Below are 23,417 nucleotides of genomic sequence, written 5' to 3'. Positions count from 1 at the left end.
CATACAAGGTGGTTGGGTCTTTGATGCTCCATACGAACAACATGAACTTGACACGACTATCTCCGTGGTACCTTCCGCAATCTTTATTGGTAAGCGAACATACACCAATCAAGTAGTATTGACTTGACGAAAAATGATTGGCGTTACATTTGTAAAACGATTAGATACTACACATAAGTGTATATTAGCGGTGCTCACTAGTGCAGCCACAAAGTCATCGGCAGCACAGCATTGAATCATACCAGCTTGTTGCCTGTACCTGGCAAATTGAGCACGTCACTGTAGTTGGGAGTGTATCCTGTTGACGCATAGAATGTGATTTAGTGGTTCATCGTCTTTGGGGGTCATGTTGTTGAGTGTGTCGACAAGGTTGTTTTTAGACAACCTCACGAGACATCTGAGACAGTACATAGAAGTTAGAGTGGTAACTTCCAATAGGTGGTTTCGTCAATAAAGGAGCGTAGAAACAGCAGACTCAATACATTATAAAACCCGCAGTGACCATGGTAATCATCTAGAACTCTGCCTGTTCAGCGGACATACCAAGACTATAAGCTGATCAAACATATGTATGATTAAATCCACATGATCACGATTGCGGGACTTGTTAGACATATGGTAAATGGTTAAACATTGTCAGCGTGTCGCTCATCGACGGTTGGAAAGGCGGCCATAGAATAGACATCTTTCCATGGAACTCTTTCTTGATATGGCGGGAGAGAAAAGGGAAGTGTGGCGTCGTTTGAGCACAGCCACATGAGACGACAGTGCGTGTAGGTGCGCAACGAGTGCCTAACGCTACTCTCTCCATACTGTACAGAGTACAGATGCGTACTGTACTCCTAGGCATTCTGTCGCATGCAAATCCAAATCCAAACACAAATTCACCTGGGCAGGGATTTGGACAGAACTAATAAAACATCCATCGTAGCACAGGGCAACGCAGCTACCTTCCACCTGTTCAACTCTTTCATCAACAAAAATAGCCCACCGGCATCCTGGGGTCAAACTCTACCATTTGTAATTCATCAATACGCTTCCTAAGTTAAGCTTTGGAATTTCTGGCAGTTCGTGGATTTTCCTCCCTCGATTGTTGCGCCCACAGAACTTCCCACTGCTGGCCCAGTTCGACGTCATCGCATAGCTTGTCGACGTGCTCAGGTCAACAGCCGCCCCAGGCTCCTTCTGCAACCGTCGCACGACTACAAGGCATCCAACCACATTTGCGCGCAATCGGGATAAGGGCAGGCGCTTTAACCTTCGCAACATCACGGATTATACTGCGCATCGTCTGCCAAAATGTCCGACCCAGACAGCTTGGAGTATCTCCAGCCAGGCTTCGATGCCAAGTCGCTGACAATCCCGCGCCTGCGCTCCGTACTGGTTGCCCACAACATCAACTATCCCACAAACGCAAAGAAGGCACAGCTGGTTGAGATTTTCGACGACCAAGTCAGACCCCAGGCCAAGAGGATACTAGACCAGCGCGCAAAGGCCAAGAGATCGAGCAAGGGCATCTCCGACGCCGAAAGCTCCCAGGAAACCAGCAACCCTTTCCATGAGCCTGAAGATCTCCCAGTTCCGCCACCTAGCGCCCGTGCAAGGAGATCCGCATCACCAAGAAAGGCTTCGGCAAGGATAAAGTCCGAGGAGCCTGAACATATGCTGATGCCGCCCGCCCGCAGCCCGTCGAAGCGAACCTCCCCTTCCCGCAGGCAGCCACCACAGACCTCGGATACAGATGATGCGCCTGCATATGGCGGTAGCTTGCGCACTCCTAGGGCGAGACAGGCGCAACCCGTGCTGAAGCCCGAAATCTCCGACGAAGGCTTCTTCCGGCGAGAATCAGGTGCCTTCAGCTCTGAAAACCCTTTCCAGAGTGGCAGTTCGCCGCCCACGGAGAAGACTCCCAGCAGCAGACGTAGAACTCCTAGCTACCGCTACGATAGTGCGAGACCATCGAGCAGCCATTCGACACGCCGACGGGCAGAAGGACTCGAGTATTCAGACCCAGACGAGTCAAACATGTCCAAGAGCCTTCAATTGCCGGCGCGGAAGCTTCTTAGAGGGAAGACCCCAGACTTGGCCCCAGGACCAGCAGTGGACGCCGGAGAGGAGTTTACACCAGAGGAACAGTTGGAGCTCCAAGCCGAGCAGACTCTGAGCGGCGAGACTGCTGTGGTTGCGGCAGGGCAGGCCCGGCGGGCAAAGTCTGGCAACGCTGGCACGTCGGTTGGCGTCCTGCTAACCACGCTGCTTGCAGTCTACGCTGGATGGTACCGCCAGGAGAAGATCGCCATCGGGTACTGTGACGTTGGACAAACCACTGGAACGATTCCTAGTGAGGTCTCAGTTCCCGAATGGGCCCAATCCGTCCTCGGAGACGAGATTGCCGTACCCCAATCAGTCATTGATACTCTGGAGCCACAGTGCGAACCTTGCCCAGCACACGCATATTGCTACGGCGATTTCTCTGTGCGCTGCGAGCAAGATTATATCCTTAAGCCTCATCCCTTCTCTCTGGGTGGCGTCATCCCTCTACCACCAACATGCGAACCGGACGGCGAGAAGGTCCGTCGCGTGCAAGCTGTAGCGGATCGCGCCATCGAAGAGCTGCGCGAGCGCACCGCCAAGTTCGAGTGCGGCGAGCTCACCAACGAAGAGGGCGTGAAGATCGACACGCCTGCTATCGAGGAGCAGGAGCTCAAGCAAGTCATCGGCCAGAAGAAGAGCAAGAAGATGACTGACCAGGAGTTCGACGATCTATGGGGAGCGGCCATTGGGGAGATCAAGGCTCGGGAAGAAATCAAGGTCGAAAGCAAAGAGTGAGTCTACTTCTCGTTGCCCCCTTCCTGTTGTGGGCGCCAATTCTCAACTTGTCTCCCATTCTCAATGAAGCATGGTTACCAAACAACGAATATTGACTTATGACTAACCAGAACCCGTCGCGCCCCTGCAGAAACCGAGATACCGATTCCACCCCAGTTCCAGACACGTACCTATCATCCACCTCTCTCGCTCGCATTCCGCTCACCTGCGCGGTCAAGCGATCAATCCGACTCGGACTGGCAAGACATCGCCTCCAAATTGGCTCTGTGATCCTGTCCATCCTGTCAGCCCTCTACGGCAGACATAGATACCGGAGCAACCGCGCGGCGAACGCCCAAGTGCCTGCCCTTGTCGATGTGGTACTGGACAGACTCGCAAACCAGAAGCAGCTCGAAGAAGATGAGGACGACCCATGGCTTTTCCTGCCCAATCTTAGAGACGATGTTCTCAGGAGTGTGCATAAGTTGAGCCAGAGGGAGAAGATCTGGCAGAGGGTGCGTGCGGTGGTAGAGCAGAATAGCAATGTGCGCACCTCACAACGCGAGGGCCGTAGCGGTGAAGTCGGCAGAGCATGGGAATGGATCGGGCCTTCTGCCGGGGACAGCGCAAGGAAACGAAGGAGTGGTGGTCGGGTGTCATGGGGGGCAGGCGTGAAGAGCGAGGAGGACACGGAAACGCCTGAGAAGAGCTACCTGCACCAGAAGTGGGAAGAAGGTGGTGGTCGGCCCATTTACTAGGTTTCCTTCTAGTAGATTGGTGGGATTGGCTGGCGTTCCGGGTGTTGTTTTACGAGATTTGGATTTGAGAGCATTTTCTTTATTATGCAAACCAAGCTGGAGCTTGCTTCACGGCACCACTGCTTCTGAGGTAGGCTTAATTGGCACAGTTGCCCTCCCCTTGCTCTACACGGGGAGGTACGCTCTGGTTTTCGAGGACCACGAAGAGATATTCGGGGCTGTTTATTGTAGAATCAGGACGGCAGACGCTAATATGTGATACCATCCACTATACGTTCTTAAATAATCTATACTACGATCTTTAACTTCGACCTTCATGTCGGCTCTGTTTCGGCAGAAACCGCTGTTATACGCACACACCGAAAGAACGCCGGCCAAGACCTAATTAAGTAGGCAAGATACTTCTATATAATGCATTGTGGACGGTCAGCGTACCTTGCGGGCTGAAACTAGTGACCCCCCGAGTAACGGGGCTCAGTGGATCATCTGTGCACACCTAGCCGCCGGTGTTAGCCAGCACCATACCTGGCCAGTTATGCATACCGACGGACGGCATTGATTCGAGTTCTACTCTTTGTTTTCTCAACCGCTTGTGGCAGTCGGCATGGTCCAGTGAGTCGCTGCATGGAAGTAGGGGGCGCTTCAGGTGTCATGCAAGCCAGGCAGGCTCATCATGACTATGATTAGTGTATACATGTACAGATACAAGTACATGCGTACCTCTGGCTGCGGATTAGGGCGGTGAGGATCCACCCGGAGCTTCCAGTTTAGTGGAGGGCATTCTGCCCATGTCGTTCGATTCAATGAGAAAATCTTTGAACAAAACCCAGGAAAGGCTTCCTCTGCGCAGTCTCGCGTTAATCACTTCCTGTTAAGCACCAGATCAACTGCCTGGCTACCGGATATACCGATTGGCCACTTAAAGATGAAGCGCAAGGCAGACGCGCAGGCTACGGCCCCGAAGCCCAACAAGAGGAAGTCCAAGCCTTGTAAGTCGGTTACGCACTACGAGGCACAGCTGCTACCAGGCCGGAATGCTGATATCATATCCGCCTTGCAGCCCTGAGCGACACCGAGGTTGCCGCAAGATTCAGAAAGGGTCTCCTGGACCAGAAGGTCCTCGATTCCCACACAAAACAATATGCCGAGTCCGAACCGTACAAGCACTGCGTCATCAACCAACTGATCGATGACAAATTGCTGCGCGCCGTGCGGGAAGAGGTCAAGGATAATGTCTCCTTCACCCCCAAAGAGACCGACATTTACAAGATCCACCAGTCTGGTGACTTGGCGAACCTCGACGGACTGGGCGACGAAGCTCTTTCCAAGCTACCCTCCCTCCTGGCACTCAGAGATGCCATGTACTCCCAGAGCTTCCGCGACTATGTTGCCCACATCACGGGCTGTGGGCCCTTGAGCGGGAAGAAGACCGACATGGCCATCAATGTCTATACTCCTGGCTGCTTCCTGCTCTGCCACGATGATGTCATTGGCAGTCGCAGGGTCAGTTATATCCTCTATCTCACAGACCCGGACATCCCCTGGAAACCGGAGTGGGGAGGCGCCTTGAGGCTCTTCCCGGTCCAAGACAGACGGGGCAAAGACGGCAAGATTGCAAAGACACCCGAGGCCGACGTCTCCAAGATCATCCCCCCGGCATGGAACCAGCTTAGCTTCTTCGCCGTACAACCTGGTGAGAGCTTTCACGATGTCGAGGAGGTATACCACGCCGAAACGAAGAAGCAACTCAAGAAAGAGGGCGGCAGAGTGCGCATGGCTATCAGTGGCTGGTTTCACATCCCACAAATAGGCGAAGATGGTTACGTCAAGGGGGCAGAGGAGGAGAATGCCAAGAACAGCAGTTTGATGCAACTGCAGGGAAATCCGGACCAGTACGATACGCCCCGCCCAGCTGCGGTCAAGGTCGAGAACCCACAAGCGAGCTCGCCAGAAGATTTCGACGAGTCGGACCTGGAATTCCTGCTCAAGTACATGGCCCCGACCTATCTGACCCCGGATACACTGGAGCAAATAACAGAGCAGTTCGATGAGGAGTCCAGCATAACACTACCAGACCTCTTGAACAAGAAATTTGGTCAACGCCTGCGCGAATATGTCTCCAAAGAAGACGGCAAGGCCGTTCCTGAATCCACTGCCGAGATTGAGAAAGGGGACTGGAAAGTCGCCAAACCTCCTCACAAGCAACGTTTCCTTTTTATGCAGCACAAAAATGGAGCCCAGAGTGGCAAGACCAAGACAAAGGACGACTCGCCAATTCGAGAATTACTAGACGTCTTCTTGCCAAGTCCACAGTTCCGCCGTTGGCTACAAATGGCTACTAGTAGTGTTATCGAGAGCCACGACCTCATCGCACGGCGCTTCCGCAAGGGCAAGGACTACACTCTTGCCACGGGCCATGAAGGCAAGCCTCGCCTTGAGCTCAACCTGGGCATCACGCCCACGTCTGGATGGGGCGACGAGGTTGTTGATGAAGAGGAAGACGAGGAGCCTCCCAAGAAGAATGGAAAGACCAAGGGCAAAGGCAAAGCCAAGGGAGAGTCCACTGAAGAGCCCGAAGAAGTTGGTGGTCACGAGGTCTACATGGCTGGCGATGATGACTCAGCTGAAGACGCCGCCATTTACAAGTCCAGCGGCGATGACGATAACATTTTGTTCTTTCAGGCTGCGGCGTGGAACAAGCTAACTATTGTTTTGCGAGACAGCGGTACCCTTAAGTTTGTCAAATATGTGAGCAAGAAAGCCCCAGGTGACCGCTGGGATATCTGCGCCAATTTCGACATCGAAGAAGAGGACAGTGAAGATGAGGAGGCGAGCGGCGAGCAAGACGAGAATGCAAAACTACTCGCCGAGGATACCGAGGAAGAGTGGAACGGATTTTCGTCAAGCAGCGAAAGTGATTCTGACTAGACATACAACTTCTTGACGAAGCATGAATATATGACTGGAATTTCACCATTGATAATTTATACTTTGCTCATGGCTTCGATGATATCGACACTCCTGCGAGTCTACAGTAATAAGAACTGCATCATATTGAAAGATATTCTAGACTTGAACTTCTCAAGTCGGATGTTAAATTACTAGTTTTGTCTTCATAATTAAACAAGACAATAAAAAGAATAAAAAGAAAGGGGAAAGAAAACATTTGGTATCATAGCGCAAATGACAATATTCTTAACTAGACTCAAACCTTTCATCTAGCTGATTACTAGGATGTCTACTTCCCGACAGCAGCCCTTTTTTGGTGACATTGGACTTTTGTGAAGTCCTCTGGCTTACACTACACGTTTGTCGTTACCCCGGGGCGAGGCCCCTCGGTTGTAGTGTCGGCTTGAGACAAACCAGGCAGATTCGTGACCTCCGGGCCCGTACTAACTTCTGTTTCACGCTTCGTCTCGGTACTTGCGGCATCACCAATCGACACCTCATGGGCTGTCGTCGCATCAGGACCAGTCGCGACCAACGGTGTATCCTGCGCTGCCGTTGACGCCGGCACTGCGACATCCCGTTCCCTCTGCCCCCGACCGGCCACGCCGTCTCTCGCGATGTCCCGTTTCTGCCTCTCCTTGGCTATCCAGCCCAGGAACAGCGGGACGTCCTTCCAGACGATGCCGGGCATTGCCATGTTCTGCACAAACTGCGGGAGAACGCCGCCCGCATCGCTCGCCGTCGCCATGAGCCACTCGATCTTGCCGCTCTCGAGCTTCCGGATGCGCTCCACGCTGACGTAGCTCGCGACCTGCGCCCCCTTCTCGCTGGCCAGCCTACTGCTCTCGCTCTCCCCGAAGTCCGGCACCGGTATGCTGACGACGACGAACTCCGGCGCGGCGCCTCCGCCCCCCTCGACCACCGCCGCCGTCAGCTGCAGCACGGGGAACGTGCGGTCCCTGAGCGGCGCGCCGATCTTGTGCCGCATCTCCTGGACCTTGAGCCGGAACCGACCCCACGCCCGCCCCTCCCCCTCCCCCTCCTCGCGGGCCGGGGGCACGCCGGCACAGCCCTCCCAGACGAGCGCCTCGTGCGCCGCCACCGCGTTGGGCGTGAAGGCCTCCTCGGCCTCGGCGTGCTCGTCGCGGAAGCAGCGCTCGAACTCGGCCCAGCTGGCGGTGCCGGGCTCGGCCCTGTCCTCGTGCACGCTCCTGCGGAGCGCCCAGGTCTCCCTCGAGCGGCCGGCACGGCTGCCGCCCTCGGGCGTCGTCGTCGTCGTCGTTACGACGACGCGCTCCCAGGCCTCTACCTTGGCGGCCGAGTCGGGCGAGCGCCTGTCGCCCTTGTGCCTCCAGCGCCTCGAGTCCGGGGCCCCCGAGCCGGACTTGGAGGTCGCGCTGTAGAGGAAGGGGAGCGCCTCGCGCAGGATGGCGTGCACGAGGGGGGAGAGGGTCTCGGGGGTTGCGGCCGGGGAGGGGAGCCGGGAGAGCGTGATGCCGGAGAGGCGCACGAGGGGCCCAGGTGGCGGTGGTGATGACATGGTATCACTGTCTATCTATTTGTTTCGTAGGGAGGACTACTTGATGCGAGAGAGCTCGAGAAGTTGACGGGTTTTAGGGATGTTACAGCCCTTGGACTTGGCTGGCAGGTCTAATACCTGGGGGAAGATGTTTGAATATCGTTCATAAGATACCAAATTAACCCAAGCCATATATATATGTGTGTATTATATGTGTTTCAAGTCTCCTGCGTCATTCATGCAAGGGTCTCGAATGCTAAGCTTTTGCGACACATGCACGTTCCCGGCACAGACACTATTAAATTTATACTTACAGTAGGCTATGGGTGTCTGGACTTTTTGTATCCACCACTTGCACGGCAAATGGTCGTGTCAAGTTTCGGATTTGTAGCTAATCGCTCAACATCTGAGTGCCAGCACGAGTAAATGCGTCTGGTTTTCATCTTTGACTTCATTATGATTAAATATGCTATGCTCCTACCTCTTACGGCCATTATAGGGCGAACGTTTATATACAAGAAGCTCTAAAGAAATCGTAACAGCATGATCGGATCTATTCATTGTCTCGCTTCTCCCAGTAAACACTAGCAGGCTCGAGGGGTCTGGAGAACAATGAAGCATAGTCTGTTCCGATGACGTTGTTGCTGCCATCGGTGTTCCTCATCTTGAACATACGGACAACCATGGCCGTAATGGTCTGGAGTTGAGCGTTTGCGAAGTGCTCGCCGATGCATCGATGTCTTCCGGCGCCGAAAGGCAGGTAGGGCGATTGAGAGCCCTTGCTGACCAGACCATAGCCGTAATCAATCTTCTCCTCATCCTCGCCCTCCTCCTTGGAGGGGATTCTCGGGGAAAGAGGATGGTCCTTGTCCCATCGGTGAGGCTCCCACAGATCAGGATCGGGGAAGTATTGCGGGTCGGTGGCGGTAACACCACCGGCAGACAGGAGCACGTGGTCGGTAGGAATGACATACTTGGTACCTGGGACAGGCATGGGCTGCTTAACAGCGCGCATGATAGAGTGGATAGGGGCGTTCAGGCGAAGAGTCTCCTTGACGATGTTCTGGTTCAGGGGTAGCTTGGCGAGGTCCTCGTAGGTGAGCGGTGGGAGATCGGCACCCAGGTTCTCAACCTGTTCGCGGTACAAGTCCTCCATGATATCGGGGCGGGAGGCGAGACGGAGCATGATCCAGGAGCTGGTTGAGGACGACGAGTGCTGGCCAGCCATAAGAAGGGCAATCATCATGTGGGCAACCTCGTGGTCGGGGACGGGTGTACCGTTCTTGTAGGTCGAGTTCATGAGATGGCTCATCATATCCTGACCGTCGGTCCTGCCGGCAGCACGTCGCTCCTTGATGGTGTCCATGTAAATGCCAGCAATGGTCTTCTGAGCGTGGTCACGCTTGTTGTTCCAAGGGAGGGGAGCCCAGTGAAGCATGAAGTTGATGGCGCTGAAACCCATATCCAGATCGTGGTACAGATCTGCCAGCGACTCGTCGAACTTGTCACGGATCTCCTTGCCCTGGAGCGAGTGCGATGCGGTGAAAATGGTGAGCTGGGCCATCTTGGGGGGGATGTTGACAACACCCGACTTGCCCTTGAAGTCGGGGTTCTTCTTGAAGTAGCTGGAAACCTCATCGGCGATGATGGGGACGTAGGACTGGAACGCTTGCGTCGTGAGGGCAACCTTCATGAACTGTGCAGAAAGGACCATGTGTCAGCAGGGCCGTGTCATGTCATGTACGAGAAACAGAGAGTGGATGATGCGGCGAACCTTCTTCTGCTCCATAAGCTTGGAGTTGGGGCAATCGTAGACGACATCCTTGCCGAAGACGGGGGTGGTCAGAACAGAGTAGATGTCTTCGGCGGAAACATCCTTGAGCTTTCCGTTCAGGATGAAGTCGTTGCCCTGGGTGCCAATGTAGACAGTGGTCTTCTTGCCGAGCAGGATGAATGTGAAGATATCGCCGTACTTGGCGCTGTTCTCCTTGAAGAAGCGAGGGGGATCCATGCCGTAGGTGATGGTGCTTCCCACGATGGGGAACCACGAGAAGACCATGGGCGGCTCATGGGAGCTCTTGAAGAACAACTGCTTTGCGACGTGGATGAAGACGGCGGTAAAGAGGAGGGACGCTGCGATTATCCCGACTTGCGACACGGTGGAAAACTGGGACAAGCGCTGGGTGGCAGGCCCCGCGATCTCCTCGAAAAGACCCATGGCAAGTGGCTGGCAAACGAAAGGACAGACAGAAAGGAGTGAATCTGCTAACTAGCAACGAGTAGACAGATAGCCTTGTTCGCCGGAAGGGAGCGTCGGGAGGATCTTGGGTGGGAGGTGAGGAGGCTTAAATAAAATGCCCTCCCGACTCGACGCTCTAATTACTGCTGCCAACTTGGAAATTTGTTGACGGCGCTTTCTGATTGAACAATGCGGTTTAGGGGTCTCGGATCGCGTTGATTGGCTGTCGTATTCGTATCCGACATCTGTCAAGCCCCCACATGGAGCTTCAACTGCTATGCATCGAACGTTTTACCTCTAGATCGTGCCTCTAATCATCCGACCAGTGACAGTTGTTGCAAAAGAAAGACAAGACCTAGAATCAGACCCACTGCTGGTCTATGGGATGAGACTTACGGTACTACTTAGTCTAGCCTGGGCTTGGACTTTTGTCAACTCGCTCAATCGAACGCGACGCGGCAGACGTGAGTTGACGCAGCGTCCGCATTAACTCGGCGGGACGATGACCACATGGACGTATACTAAGGTTAGCCACAAGACCGAAGTCGCAAATATAACTTGACGACCGACTTAAACGATGCCGTAGGATATGCCCCCAATACCTATCTAACCTATATGCTCATATGTCTTGTGAACCGCATCTAGCACTGAAACTTATACATCACTTTAAAGCATGGCCCTACCTACTCTAAAATCTTCCATCCAGTCCTGGAGCACTTGAACCCCCTCATCAACGTGCTTTTGAGCTGTCAGTCACTTAGTAATTACGACCAAGTTGCAGCGCGGGTGCAGGGTCCATACGGACATGCTCGGTTGCCTCTGATATTATACATCGAAAACTCTTCCTACCTAGTAATGTGGACATTTTCATGTCCACATCTCCCAGTTCTTTATCAATTTACTCGAATCCAGACTTCCGTAGGCAAGCGGCTCCTGCGGGCCCTCGTACTGTAGCAATTGCCCAGCCGCGCACTCGGAGAAGCTTACTTTGAGCTGCTCGCTCTGGTAGAACTGGTCGTAGGCAGGATCCAGAGCATCCGTTAGATTGTGTACGTTGCCCTGCGGGTGAAGCGTCTCCCAGGGTCTGGTGCAGACGCGGCCCTTACAACCCTTCAGAGTCAGCAGCAGCGCATCCAAGCGCGATGATAGCTTGGTGCCGTCTTGGCCCGAGATGTTACGGGCCTGGCCATAGAGGTTGGTGCTTTGGTAGGGATCCGTCTGACGATATGTTTCATTAGCTCACGGCGAGCCCAATGGGAAATAGATACTATGTGCGGTGGCTTACCTTCAAATCGAATAGCTCGTGCTCGTTGGTGCACCAAACAGTATACGAGAGATCAAAAGCCTCAGATACCACACGCACGTGTTTGTACGTGTTGTTGGGTAATGCTGATGTCGGATTAGTCCTTTTCCTTATTGCCCGGGAAAAACTTTCTGAGAAACACAGTTAAATTCTGCAAGACTTACAAGTCCCGATCCACTTGGAGATCGTTCCTTCCATGATACCGTCGCCCCAGTACTCAACATTCACATGCTCCGACTTGGCCAAAACCTGATTTTGTAGCTCGGTCGTCACTGGGATCGGTTCGCCATCAAAGTCGTCGTGTAAGGTGATATTGGCTAGAGTAAACAAGGTAGGAACGATATCAGTATGAGTGGTGGGTTGGTTATACTCGGCGCCTTTAGCCACGCCCGGGCCTCGTACGACGAAAGGTACGTTGATGTCTTCCTCGATATTACACGTCTTTCCCGGAGGCAGTCGGTGTTGGCCAATGTGAAAACCGTTGTCAGAAGTGTAAATGATGTATGTGTTGTCCAGCAGATTCAGCTCTTCCAGTCGGGAGACGATGCCGCCAACAAGCTCATCCACAGCCTGCAAGGACTGAATTCGTCGTTGGTAGAAGAGATCTACGTAGGAAACTTCTGTAGCATTCAGTTCGGGCAAAGAAGCCAGGTAACTAGCACCACCACTCTAATGGAAAGTGTCAGCGAAAATCTCAAAAGACCGAGCGAATACACTCACGCGCAGTTTGTTGAAAGAAGGCGTACGCGGTGCCGATATGTTCTGAAAGAGATTTGCATGTCTGTCCGCGGGGGTCGGTAAGAGAAATTCACCCGACAACGATGGCTTCATCTCTGCATGAGGACCAATGGGGGTCACTCCAACAAAGAACGGCGTATCTTGAGCGGCGGCAATGTCCAAAAACTCAAGGGCTGTGTTGGCTACCACGTCTGTGGAATAGCTGCCGGGCAAGTACCGATATGTTCCATTGTTGCGCGCCATGGATGCATTATAGTACCAATATGTTTGAGGATCAACGAGAACTAGAGGATCGAGGTTAGTCAGACTGGATGAACTACGAATGGCATCAGCGCATTGTTCTTGATGGGTCACTTACAATCTGTGTCATTCCACCCGGCAGGATATGGTTTGTTGTATGTCGATAAAGAGAAGCCGTTCATTAATTTGCCGGTATAATAGGTATTATACCCAGCTTCTTGTAACCACACTGGCAGATATTTCTCATGTAGGCCGTTGTTGATGAATTGTTGGTAACCTCCATATGGAAGAGAGACATCAGTGACGTTGGTATTATGAGCGGCCTTTCCTGTAAGTAACGAGACTCGTGAAGGACAGCAGAGGGAAACTGTGCAATAGTGCTTGTTGAATGTTGTTCCTTCGCTCGCGATATGTCTGTTAACTAGCGGCATATAGTCCAATGAGCTGAGATGTAAGTCCTGGTCGTCTGTCATAATGAAAACGAAGTTGGGCTTGGCACTGGCAGCTGCCAAGGCAGACATGCCTAAGAGCACGACATTCTTCAGTGAAGCCATCGCCGCGGATGTGTGCTGAGACCTTGCTTTTTCTCTGGAGAGTCGAACGGCTTGGCGACTTTCGAATGAAGAGATTTTCTCTACATTTTATTCATGGTGAATAGGCCGCGGCGGAAACGACCGAGCCACCGACAATGCTACAATACAACATCACAGCAGTCGTAATCCTTGGAAGCGGAGGGCCCCGCATGGACTACTATAGCCTGCCATCACCGAGGCCCGATGACACCATCGCCGAGTACCCACCAATTGCGGTCGATCCAGTAGCTATTCTAATTGTCAATTCTGTGACGACAAGAATTACGAGACTGTATACTATGGACTTGATATATGACGGTCGATCTGAGTACCAAGCTCATCGTAGCGGTCTCTATTTCGGGATATGGTCACAATTTTTGTTCTCCAAGGCCCCCAACGTGCTATGCCCTCATAGAGCTGGAATTGAGGGCATATAAAGTTTCTTAGGTATAACTAACCGTTATTTTCGGCTCCACAACGTCTCCGCTAAGCGAACTTTAGGTAAAAGCACATCATCGTGCCCCGGCATGTTGCCATTTCAAGCCTGATGTCAGGGCTTTCACCAACACGTTGATAAACTTTCAAACGGATTGTCCTAAACGACGCCTGGAAGGCATCATGGAGCCCTTAGGAGACTAACATATTCTGAACCTGAAATGTTCAAGCTTCGTCGTGGAATGGAGTCGCACGCGTCTATATCGCTGTCGTAAACCTCATGGTGCTTGGTTCGCAACAGTAACCCAATCCTATTCATAACTGACCAGTAAATCTAACCCGGGCCCGCCGAAAGCTTTTAAAGATAGAGAACAAATTTCGATAATTTGACGTAGACTCTTAGCAGCTTGGTTGAAGCTCGCAAACTGCCAAGATTTACATGAGACCGCGTCCCTATTCCATACTGAACCGAAGACCGATTTTGTAGCCAGCCACGTGATGAACGGATATGGTCTTCGGAAATTCAAATACAAATACGATTCCAATTTCCGGAAAGAGTGAAGTTTAACAAAAGCAAACCTTACCACCCACTGCCCGCTGACCCGCCACAAGATGACGGCAGTACTCAATATCTTGTCTATGTTGTGGAGTCTTCTTCGTTCTTGAAGGATTTCTCGAATGGTGTAAAATGACTGACAAAGTCTCATGTAAACATTGTGGTGCCCTTGCAGCCGATGTGCGGTTTCTTTGCCCCCATTTCGACACTCACAGGCAAGGCAGCATCGAGATCGAAAATCCTTGGTCGATATTCGCCGAGCGTGAGAACTTGGATCAAACTGAACTGACATTCGGATGGCCTTCCAACGACCATGAAAAAGATTGTTGTGCTCTAGGCGCTTTTTCTTCAAGCAACAACCTCACCTACCCAGGTTACACACTGTCCAACTTCGTGGTTGTTTCCCACACGAGTTCGTGCATATGCCATGGCGCGTCCGGCGTACGAGTCTCTCGATTGATAGTACTAGACAAGCCAGTGAGAAGTAGCTGCTACAGGAATAGTATTTCTGGAGACATGACTTGAAGGTTAGGAGAAACTGGGCGAGAAATCAAACTGCTACATATCAAACACTCCTAATAGTCACCAACTATATCTTGTAACATGTTTTTGGGACTCGATTGCCACCGACTTTTCAGCCAGCTCTAAATCTGAACGACAATCACTTAAAACGAACTGAGACCTTGGCTTAGGTTTCTTGGTGTGCCTCTATCCTTAGATACCCGATCTTTCTCAATGTACAAGTGGGTCTTGTTGAGAATCACCAACTCTATACTGAGCTCGCTCAAGAGTCCTACGGAGAGCACTGCTGGACTTTCAAATTTCTGTATAAATTCAATCCTGCAAACGGACTTTTTTGATGAGAATGAGACACATCTCGTTACAGGGGGGGTTAGGTAGGATCGGGCTTTTCATGCTTCGATTCATGACCTCGAAACGTGCCAGAAACTTTCTAGCCTAGTACTATCGAGATGGTGGAATAGACATTTGGCGTAGCTATTGTGGGCGAACTTAGAAGATGGAACGTTACCATCGTTGCCTGGAATGTTTGACACCTGCTCGTTGAACACACCCTCCACGACACTCGAAGAGTATGGAAAGATGATGCCTCTTAACCGAGGGTGTCTCAACGCGACCATGATCCCAAACGTAAGTCTCTTGTCTTACCTCATTGCATCTCATTTGTCTGAAGAGTTCGCCACAGGACTCCATGTCCGAAAGTAATCGAGAAGCAACCAGATCTGCGCGGATATACAGAGAATAGCTGTCCGGATATGCCCACGAGGTGATCTGCGAGCCCGGCGCCCCTCTGATCTTGTACATGCCGTGGATGAAAGGGTAGTTGGTATCTGGATCATTTCTGGACTAAAGTAGTCTAACTAGAGCAGAACAGTGGGACTTACATATGTTGTACTATACACTAAAGGGCGAAATGGGTGTCGCAGGTTTTGATCAGATAACAACTATAGTGTGGTCCAATTTTGAACAACTGGGGGTGATAGCCTGTACCTTGGGGTACCGACACTTTTGTCAGCATAGCTAGGTAAGAGCCAAATCTAGCTCTTGCCTATGCTTACATTTTCAACAAACACGATTTTAAACACAGTACTGTACTTCAATGCAATAGTCACGATACGTAAGTGCATACAGAAGCGAAATCTTAAAGTATTCTTATAATAGGGTATTAGTAATTTGCAAATTTCATTATTTTCAGTCTATTTAGTAAAGATATGGAACATCTTTTTGACTGCATCTCGTCGTCTTATTTTCGGAGATTTAGCTAACGTGGTTTTGTCCGATACTTGCGCCGATGCTGAATTTTCGAAGACTGAGCGAGACACCACTGATTTAACTAATAATGCCTCATCCAGTTCTGATAAAACTTCTCGCAATGCGTGGACGTCTGGATGTGAAGTTTTATACAACCTTTCCAAACCAGTGAGAGCTTGTATATAGAGTTGCTTAGCATTAGCTAGTTTGTCTTGAGTTCGAAACAGTTCCCCTAAGTTCCATATAGTATTAATTGCTGGTCGATATATTGGGAAAGTTCGAGGATCTATGGCTTTCTCGTACCCTCGAAGCGCCCGTAAGTACATGTCTTCGGCCTCTTGCATCTTGCCTTGGCTTGAGTAAAGGCGACCTAGGTTATTAACCGTGGAGAGTGTCGACGTATGATCCGGTCCCCACGCCTTCTCGTACCCTCGAAGCGCCCGTAAGTACATGTCTTCGGCCTCTTGCATCTTGCCTTGGCTTGAGTAAAGGCTCCCTAGGTTATTAACCGTGGAGAGTGTCGACGTATGATCCGGTCCCCACGCCTTCTCGTACCCTCGAAGCGCCCGTAAGTACATGTCTTCGGCCTCTTGCATCTTGCCTTGGCTTGAGTAAAGGCTCCCTAGGTTATTAACCGTGGAGAGTGTCGACGTGTGATCTAGTCCCCACGCCTTCTCGTACCCTCGAAGCGCCCGTAAGTACATGTCTTCGGCCTCTTGCATCTTGCCTTGGCTTGAGTAAAGGCGACCTAGGTTATTAACCGTGTCGAGTGTCGACGCATGATCTGGTCCCCACGCCTTCTCCTTCCCTCGAAGCGCCCGTAAGTATATGTCTTCGGCCTCTTGCATCTTGCCTTGGCTTGAGTAAAGGCTCCCTAGGTTATTAACCGTGGAGAGTGTCGACGTATGATCCGGTCCCCACGCCTTCTCGTACCCTCGAAGCGCCCGTAAGTACATGTCTTCGGCCTCTTGCATCTTGCCTTGGTCGGAGTAAAGGTTCCCTAGGCTACACAATGCCCATTCTATTCCTTCATCGCTATCCCGCACCCCAGCGCCACATTTTGTGGCATGTGAGAGAAGTCGCCTTTGAAGTGCCCAGAATTGAAGCTCGTCCTGTGATGGAACGCGCGCAGCTACGCATTCTAGCGCAAGCTTAGCCAAATCAACGTCCCAATCTTCGTTCAACACATTAATAGTCCAGCTATGTACGCAAGCATGAATGCTGTATCCTGTTGATCCGAGAGATTTATCTGTCGATATATGCGTTTCGGCAAGGCCGTAGTCATATAGTGTGCCTAGAGCACTGTTGAATTCGAGTTCATCAGCCAAATCGTATATCCACGCCGGCCCATTTTGATCCTCAGGTTGGAGGAGTTTGAACCATATATCTTCATTGTCGAAATAGGCCCACCATTGGAGTAAATGAGCTGCGAGTCGGTTTTGTCCTTGGATTTGGTCGTACGAAAGTTGCCACGTAGAGCAGAGTGTCCGGTCTTGGTAAGAGCCTAAAGTCGGCGTGCTTGCATGGAGTCTGGCCCATGAGTCTTTATAAAGACGAAGGTAATCCGCAAAACTGATTGAAACACGCCTTAGGTAAGCTCCAGCCGTGGCAAGTGCAAGAGGAAGTCCGTCAAGTTCTTCAGCAAGATTTCGAGCATGAATGTCTATAGTAATAATTAGTAAGGTCTGTATAAGCTCCGAGAGCCTGTATGAGCTACGAGAGCCTTACTGTCCTGCAAGTCATATCGGCCTGAGGTTGTTGACAGAATCTGGAGACTCTTGTCAATTGAATCAAGCTTCTTGAGTCGGATTTGATTGCCTATGCTGACTTGTGACGATCGCGTCGTAATAATAACCGAGCCTTGGTACGCTTGAGGAAGAAACCGGATTATATCAATCGTCGTATCGTCCTGACGACCAGCCAACCTCGGGTTATCGTAGTTATCATATACAAGAAGCCACCTCGTATTGCCTGGCAAGCTGAACCAGGTCGTCACTGCTTCGACCACCTCGTGATTTTGCTGTAAGTCTAGTGTACTTAATCGGTCGGCGTGAGGATGTTGTTGTAGAATCTGCCTCGCGACTTTCGTAAAGCTTTGTTGAATAGCGGCTTCATCCTTGATATTGAACCAGAATATAGCAGAATACTCATCTCGATACCGCTTCGTATATGCTACAGCCAGCTGTGTTTTGCCAATGCCGCCGAGGCCGTGGAGAATAACGGAGCGACGGCTTCCATCCGAGTGTAAACGTGTGCGCATCTCTGCTATTTCCTCCTCTCTTGCCACAAAATGTTGGATCTCGGGGGCTTCGGATAGACTGAAGGCAACGGAGAAATCGTTCATACCGGTTCCTGTGACTAAATCAGCGTCTAAGCTTACTTTACTGGTTATTAGGGTTATCCTACCTTTTACAACTTTCTGGACCTCTTCTCGCAAACGTCTCTGTGCGTTATCTCTCCCTTCGCCATAGTTTGGCAATAAGTATACGCCGAAGATCCCTAGAAGCGAATAGGCCACATCTTCATCGTATTTCGTTTGACGGTCGCGGACCCATGCCTCTCGTTCCGAGATGGTAAAATCGGCCAAAGGTGTACCACGGAGAGCATTCGAAGGAATTCCTGTGATGTCGCGTATCAAAGCCTCCAACGACCGCTTGTCGCCTAGCCAAACCTCCTCCTTCGAGTAGAAATCGACTGTCTTCGGGGCGATGAGCTCTTGGAGCGTCCATCCACGGGTAAACCATCTGCTCTTTCGAAATGCCTCCTCCCATAGCGTAAGCGTATGATGCTGGCCAAAAGCCGCGGGCTTAGAGACATCAGAAAGGTAGACGTAGCATCGTTTTGCATCGCGATACCACCGGAACATGCTGTTAATCGCAGTCTGAAGCTCGATAGCGTCAGACTTGTCGATGCAGCATGTATCAACCCAGAAGTATCGCAATCCGTGTTGTCTTGCTTGCTCAGCACAGAACCGAATCTTTCCGTAGCCGTCTTTGTGCTGCCAATCACCTGGCGCCTTCGCAAGGTCGGCGAAGACTACCTCGTCCGGTCCCCAGGTGTGGGAGAGGATCGCATAAGGGGGCACATCGTCGGAAGGGAGGTCTGGCGTAAGGCTATACGCGCCGGTGTCGTCGCATTGTAGGAGCCGCATGGTCAGGCCTGCAAGATGTCAATCAATCTGGCGATTGCTAAGAAGGCCATGCTTCATGAGGTGAAGAAGACATCATGACAGTGGCTGCGAAGAGTACTGATTGATCAGGCTCGCACCAGGCTGCAGCTGCGGGGTACGGCGAGCTCAGCCGCAGAGCCGCGAGTCGCACGGAACAAGGAGTGTAGCTTCTCTGACTTGCATGTAGAGGTCCTTTCTCGTTGAAAATCGCGAATACTAGATGGAGGGAAGGCGTAGTGCCCAAGCGCTGGATATGTGTATATTCATTACATAACCAGGCCCGCGACACCCGTTCCGCTTTTCACTGTACTATGCCTGTACTAAGTAGCTACCCGAGTGTGCAGTAGCGGATAACGACGACCAAAGGGTCTTAGCTTACTTGGCGGCGACAGTGCAGTCTGGAGATCAGCGCGTCGACGGCCGGATAAGAAGCTGCGACATTCGAGCTCGTCTTTGAAACAACTTTGGTCATTGAAGTACACAGCAAAGACTCCTAATTACGATGCTCAGGACTGCCTTTCTAACCCAATCCCGTCTCGTGCCGGATCCCTGTGAATAAGGAATGTCTACCTGGAGCTCCCACAGTAGTACCAAGACCAATTATCTTCTCTGATCCTGGATCGTGGCACAGTTGTTGGTTAGGTTCAGAGCTCAGCCGCTAAGCTTACTTAACGCCAAAACCTCTGCATTGAAACAACCTGTCAGCTCAAACTTCTCCTAGATAATCGGATAGATTTCATTTCATCTTCATTGTCGTGATTGCAATGGGCAGGTAGCACATAAGCACGTTTAGCCATTTCCATCCCATCCCATCCGAGCCGGAGCTTATCCCAAGCCTTCCGATCGCTGGTCAAGTCGACTTGCACCTCAAAAGCACTCCCCCCTCAAGCTCGACTTATCACCATCGTCGTCCAAGATGCCCGCCGACTACGAATCCGCAGCGCAGGCGCTCTCCCTTCCCATCTCGCCCTCGCCCGGCAGCGGGAGATCGACACCCTCGCCGAGCACAACGCCGGGTTCCGCACCCCCATGGGTCCGGCGTGACCGGCCCTCCATATCCTCGACCCGCCGGCGCCTCTCGAACCCTTACGCCCGCTCCAGCAGGGACTCGTCCGACCTCCCCTTTGGCGCCCGCGTCATGCGCACCTCGACCGACATGATGAACTACGCGCTGCGCATGTTCGTCCGCCTGACGCCGCTGCAGCGCGCGCTGGCCGCGGCCGTCGGCCTGGCGCTCTTCGTCCTGGCGGTCCTGTTCCTGGTGTACTCGCACCGGATCTTCGCCTGGCTCAAGCCGGTGGCGGAGGGGTGGCGGGAGCTGCGCGGCGGGTGGGTGCTCGTGTGGTTGATGACGTTCGGGACGGCGTTCCCGCCCGTGATCGGGTACAGCAGCAGCATCACGGTCGCGGGGTTCGTGTTCGGCTTCCCGGGCGGGTGGCCCATCGTGGCGTCGGCGACCGTCGTGGGCTCGACCGCTGCCTTCCTCACCAGCCGCACCGTCTTCTCGAGGTACGTCCACGCGCTCGTGGGCACGGACCGGCGCTTCGTGGCCCTGGGCCAGGTCCTGAGGCACGATGGGTTGTTGGTCCTGGCCGCGATCCGGTTCTGTCCCCTGCCGTACAGTCTGAGCAATGGCTTCCTGGCCACCATCCCCAACATCAGCCCCTTCAGCTTTGCGGCGGCGACGGCGCTGGCGACGCCCAAGCTTCTGGTCCATGTCTTCATCGGGAGCAGGCTTGCGCAGCTGGCGGAGGACGATGATATGTCCACCGGTGACAAGGTGATCAACTACATGAGCATGATCGTAGGCGGGCTTGTGGGCATGGGCATCGGGTTGCTCATTTACAGGAGAACGATGGCGAGGGCCGAGGAGCTTGCGCGGGAAGAGGCCGGCGAGGACGGAGGTCTCGTTGACCGTGATGGGGATGTCGACTACGAGGATCTGGAAGAGGGTATCTTGGGACGTAGTGGATCGACGCAAGGCGAGGCGGATGCAGCTGCACTGATGGATGATGATGACATTTCATTATGGGAGACGGATGGTGTAGACGATGGGTATAGAGACAACGATCAGGATGCTGGACTAGAGAGCAACAGAAAAGGAGCTGACAAATGAGGCCGGCGCTCTATGGTTTGGTTTAGATTTGGGGTATCGTTTGCCGGTACATCTTGCTTTTGTACTTCATGAGAATGATAAATGAGAGATGTAAGATATCATGATCTGCCGATGACTATCATTTAGTAACAAAGCGACGCAAGCTGCGTTGTACAACGTATTATGGGTGGTCAAACCGACAGCCTTTTGCCTGACCACTGATTATTTACAAATCCAAGTACTTGCTGGCAACTGCTCCTGAAATGATGAACAGTGGAAGTTTGTTTTTTCCTTGGAAGGTGACTTACCACAACAGATTTGTTCAGGATCTAGGCTCAAACGGCTGTTATGACCTCCATACATAGTCACCTACTATCAGGCCATTATTTCTTCGCCGCCTTCTTCGGCTGCTCTTCCTCGTCTTCACTATCATCCTCATCCTCATCCTCATCCTCGTCCTCGTCCTCGCTATCTTCCTCTTCTTCCTCTTCCTCGTCATCTGAATCTTCAACAGCGGCCTCGGGAATGGCTTCTGACTTCTCAATGGCAGCAATTTCCTCCTTGGAAGCTTCCACCACGGAAGAACCCCTGTGCTCCCTTATGGGCAAGGAAACATCAGAGCTCCCCGATTTCCACGTGCCAGATGTGGGGCTCTGCAACACATTGCCTAGACTATCCTCTATAGGATTCGTCGCCCAGCGTCCCGAGGTAGGCGATTGCAGACCAGCGGCAGATGCTCCAGAATCGGCCGGTATTTCCTTGGCCGTGGCCGTGGTAGTGGTAATAGGAGGACTAGTAGTAGTGGTAGTAGCAGCAGGCTTAGCCGTGGACGTTGGCGTCTTCTTCTCGTTGCTCTCGGTGTCCTTGGAGGCAGCAGCAGCGGCAGCCTTATCCTTGTCGCTCTGGACGGCCTTCCTAAGAGTGTCCAGGCGGACTTGCTTGGCCTTCTGCGCAGCCTCCTCGGCGATGCTCTTGGTGGGCGCGACCACAGCGGCCGCGGGAGACTTTTTAGCCCCTTCTGTTTTATTGGTTGCCGGTTGGTTCTCCTTCTTGCCAGGAAGCGGCGGCGCCGCGGGTATGGGTTTGGGAGTCGTGGATGTAGAGCCGGATGCGGCGGGTTTGCTAGCAGAGGCTGCTACTGAGTTTCCGTAGATGGGCCTCTTGAGCGGGTTGGGGATCTGCGCGGCGCCCTTGGCGGGTATCGTGAACTCATCGTAGTAGATTTTGACGTGCTGTTTCAGCTCGCCGTACTCGTTCCAGTCTTCGATCTCGACGAGGTCCTGTTTCGCGCGTCACATCTGTTAGCTGCAGACCCGTGTTGGCTTTAGCCACATGGTGACGGGGCAGATGGAACTTACACCCAGCACCAGGCCCATCTGCACCAGCGCGGGCAGCTTTCTCACACGGCCGCCCTCATCTTTGCCTGCCCGTCGGCCCCACAGCATGCGAGCCTTCTCATCTGTGGCCAAGTCGATGGCCTTGAATGGCACGCGATTCGCCTTGAGGATTGTTTCCAGCCGCGAGGTTGCTGTCACGATGTGTGAAGAGCCAGCTGTAAGCGAGGTGTATATGTAAAGCGCCGGGTCGGTCGAGTACGACTGCTTGGCTGGAGCTGCCGCCATGGCTTGCCAGGATCTGTTGGACAGGCGCAACGGTTTCAGTCGGGGAGGTTTGGCAGGTAGGGTGGTCCTCTGAGTCAGATAGATCGTCTGTTAGATGAACGACAGTATATGCCCGACGGAAATCACAGAAGGAAAGTGAAGAAAGGAGCAATAAGGCCATGCACCGAGGTCTCTGATAGTTGTTTCATGTGGCCAAGGTTAGTAGGGGGGTTTGACCCGACGCTGGGGGAATGGAACCAAAGTCAAAGCTCAAGGCTCAATCAAAGCCCAAGGCCCCAAAGCTCAAAGCTCGAACGTACTGTGGTGTCGGTCCACCAATAATTAGGTCTTTAGATCTTGTCCAGACTTGGTCATGTTGAAGAGGAAGCTGCTTTTCAATATCAATTCTATGAACAGCCCAAGTCAACACAGAAACCTCCTCGCTTCACGGGGCTTTACAAAGGGCGCTATCAGCTATGTACTGTGTTTGTCCATGGCCACAGTGAATAATAGGGGTCCATGGAGGGGTAATTTGGTCCTGCAATTGCTGCACGGTCACCCCGCCTCGCACTCGATTACCCATGTAACTTACAGTACACACCTACCCCTGATATGCTAGGCCTACTTCGCACTCTGCTAACGATAGGTCTAATCATCAATGTCCA

General features: G+C 52.4%; 8 protein-coding genes across 8 annotated transcripts; 3 read left to right on the top strand and 5 right to left on the bottom strand.

The window, feature by feature from the left end:
- The first annotated feature begins 1,075 nt into the window (after window positions 1-1,075).
- On the top strand, window positions 1,076-4,018 carry BKA67DRAFT_35342 (Man1-Src1p-C-terminal domain-containing protein). Its single transcript, XM_046096380.1, has 2 exons — window positions 1,076-2,825; window positions 2,960-4,018. The coding sequence occupies exons 1-2, from the start codon at window positions 1,300-1,302 to the stop codon at window positions 3,564-3,566; spliced, it is 2,133 nt and encodes a 710-aa protein (XP_045964129.1). The 5' UTR covers window positions 1,076-1,299; the 3' UTR covers window positions 3,567-4,018.
- Window position 4,019: 1 nt separating this feature from the next.
- On the top strand, window positions 4,020-6,681 carry BKA67DRAFT_35354 (Oxoglutarate and iron-dependent oxygenase degradation C-term-domain-containing protein). The gene is made up of 2 exons (XM_046096381.1): window positions 4,020-4,555; window positions 4,627-6,681. Exons 1-2 carry the CDS (start codon window positions 4,492-4,494, stop codon window positions 6,492-6,494), a joined length of 1,932 nt encoding a protein of 643 aa, XP_045964128.1. The 5' UTR covers window positions 4,020-4,491; the 3' UTR covers window positions 6,495-6,681.
- A 186-nt stretch (window positions 6,682-6,867) lies between these two features.
- Window positions 6,868-8,290, bottom strand: BKA67DRAFT_686448 (uncharacterized protein; the record flags this gene model as incomplete). The annotated part of the gene is made up of 1 exon (XM_046109027.1): window positions 6,868-8,290. Exon 1 carries the CDS (start codon window positions 8,053-8,055, stop codon window positions 6,868-6,870), a length of 1,188 nt encoding a protein of 395 aa, XP_045964127.1. The 5' UTR covers window positions 8,056-8,290.
- A 297-nt stretch (window positions 8,291-8,587) lies between these two features.
- BKA67DRAFT_653197 (cytochrome P450 51) lies at window positions 8,588-10,252 on the bottom strand (the record flags this gene model as incomplete). Its single annotated transcript, XM_046106319.1, has 2 exons — window positions 8,588-9,730; window positions 9,809-10,252. The coding sequence occupies 2 exons, from the start codon at window positions 10,250-10,252 to the stop codon at window positions 8,588-8,590; spliced, it is 1,587 nt and encodes a 528-aa protein (XP_045964126.1).
- Window positions 10,253-11,140: 888 nt separating this feature from the next.
- Window positions 11,141-13,075, bottom strand: BKA67DRAFT_589704 (arylsulfatase precursor; the record flags this gene model as incomplete). Its single annotated transcript, XM_046104501.1, has 5 exons — window positions 11,141-11,491; window positions 11,559-11,662; window positions 11,741-12,245; window positions 12,297-12,598; window positions 12,673-13,075. The coding sequence occupies 5 exons, from the start codon at window positions 13,073-13,075 to the stop codon at window positions 11,141-11,143; spliced, it is 1,665 nt and encodes a 554-aa protein (XP_045964125.1).
- A 2,721-nt stretch (window positions 13,076-15,796) lies between these two features.
- On the bottom strand, window positions 15,797-19,375 carry BKA67DRAFT_597731 (uncharacterized protein). The gene is made up of 3 exons (XM_046105304.1): window positions 18,294-19,375; window positions 17,616-18,239; window positions 15,797-17,550 (listed from the first exon to the last, which is right to left on the bottom strand). The coding sequence occupies exons 1-3, from the start codon at window positions 19,036-19,038 to the stop codon at window positions 15,833-15,835; spliced, it is 3,087 nt and encodes a 1,028-aa protein (XP_045964124.1). The 5' UTR covers window positions 19,039-19,375; the 3' UTR covers window positions 15,797-15,832.
- A 131-nt stretch (window positions 19,376-19,506) lies between these two features.
- Window positions 19,507-21,261, top strand: BKA67DRAFT_546437 (uncharacterized protein). The gene has a single exon (XM_046101391.1). It carries the CDS (start codon window positions 19,973-19,975, stop codon window positions 21,170-21,172), a length of 1,200 nt encoding a protein of 399 aa, XP_045964123.1. The 5' UTR covers window positions 19,507-19,972; the 3' UTR covers window positions 21,173-21,261.
- BKA67DRAFT_546436 (uncharacterized protein) lies at window positions 21,262-23,245 on the bottom strand. The gene is made up of 3 exons (XM_046101390.1): window positions 22,510-23,245; window positions 21,460-22,431; window positions 21,262-21,362 (listed from the first exon to the last, which is right to left on the bottom strand). The coding sequence occupies exons 1-2, from the start codon at window positions 22,771-22,773 to the stop codon at window positions 21,535-21,537; spliced, it is 1,161 nt and encodes a 386-aa protein (XP_045964122.1). The 5' UTR covers window positions 22,774-23,245; the 3' UTR covers window positions 21,262-21,362; window positions 21,460-21,534.
- Between the last annotated feature and the right edge of the window lie 172 nt (window positions 23,246-23,417).

This window comes from Truncatella angustata (assembly GCF_020726525.1).
Source record: "Truncatella angustata strain MPI-SDFR-AT-0073 chromosome Unknown BKA67scaffold_1, whole genome shotgun sequence".
NCBI classification, from domain to species: domain Eukaryota; kingdom Fungi; phylum Ascomycota; class Sordariomycetes; order Amphisphaeriales; family Sporocadaceae; genus Truncatella; species Truncatella angustata.
Note: the sequence above shows the minus strand (reverse complement) of the source record. Positions and strands in the feature narration are given on the sequence as shown.

Excerpts from the sequence above, each read along its gene's own strand:
- BKA67DRAFT_597731 (XM_046105304.1), bottom strand. The coding sequence starts at position 19,038 with ATGCGGCTCCTACAATGCGACGACACCGGCGCGTATAGCCTTACGCCA. Across the intron at positions 18,240-18,293 it reads GGTCCAGAAAGTTGTAAAAG|GAACCGGTATGAACGATTTC; the intron begins GTAGGATAACCC and ends ATTTAGTCACAG. Across the intron at positions 17,551-17,615 it reads CCGATATGACTTGCAGGACA|ACATTCATGCTCGAAATCTT; the intron begins GTAAGGCTCTCG and ends TTATTACTATAG.
- BKA67DRAFT_546436 (XM_046101390.1), bottom strand. The coding sequence starts at position 22,773 with ATGGCGGCAGCTCCAGCCAAGCAGTCGTACTCGACCGACCCGGCGCTT. Across the intron at positions 22,432-22,509 it reads AGATGGGCCTGGTGCTGGGT|GACCTCGTCGAGATCGAAGA; the intron begins GTAAGTTCCATC and ends CGCGCGAAACAG.
- BKA67DRAFT_35342 (XM_046096380.1), top strand. The coding sequence starts at position 1,300 with ATGTCCGACCCAGACAGCTTGGAGTATCTCCAGCCAGGCTTCGATGCC. Across the intron at positions 2,826-2,959 it reads ATCAAGGTCGAAAGCAAAGA|AAACCGAGATACCGATTCCA; the intron begins GTGAGTCTACTT and ends GCGCCCCTGCAG.
- BKA67DRAFT_35354 (XM_046096381.1), top strand. The coding sequence starts at position 4,492 with ATGAAGCGCAAGGCAGACGCGCAGGCTACGGCCCCGAAGCCCAACAAG. Across the intron at positions 4,556-4,626 it reads CAAGAGGAAGTCCAAGCCTT|CCCTGAGCGACACCGAGGTT; the intron begins GTAAGTCGGTTA and ends TCCGCCTTGCAG.
- BKA67DRAFT_546437 (XM_046101391.1), top strand. The coding sequence starts at position 19,973 with ATGCCCGCCGACTACGAATCCGCAGCGCAGGCGCTCTCCCTTCCCATC.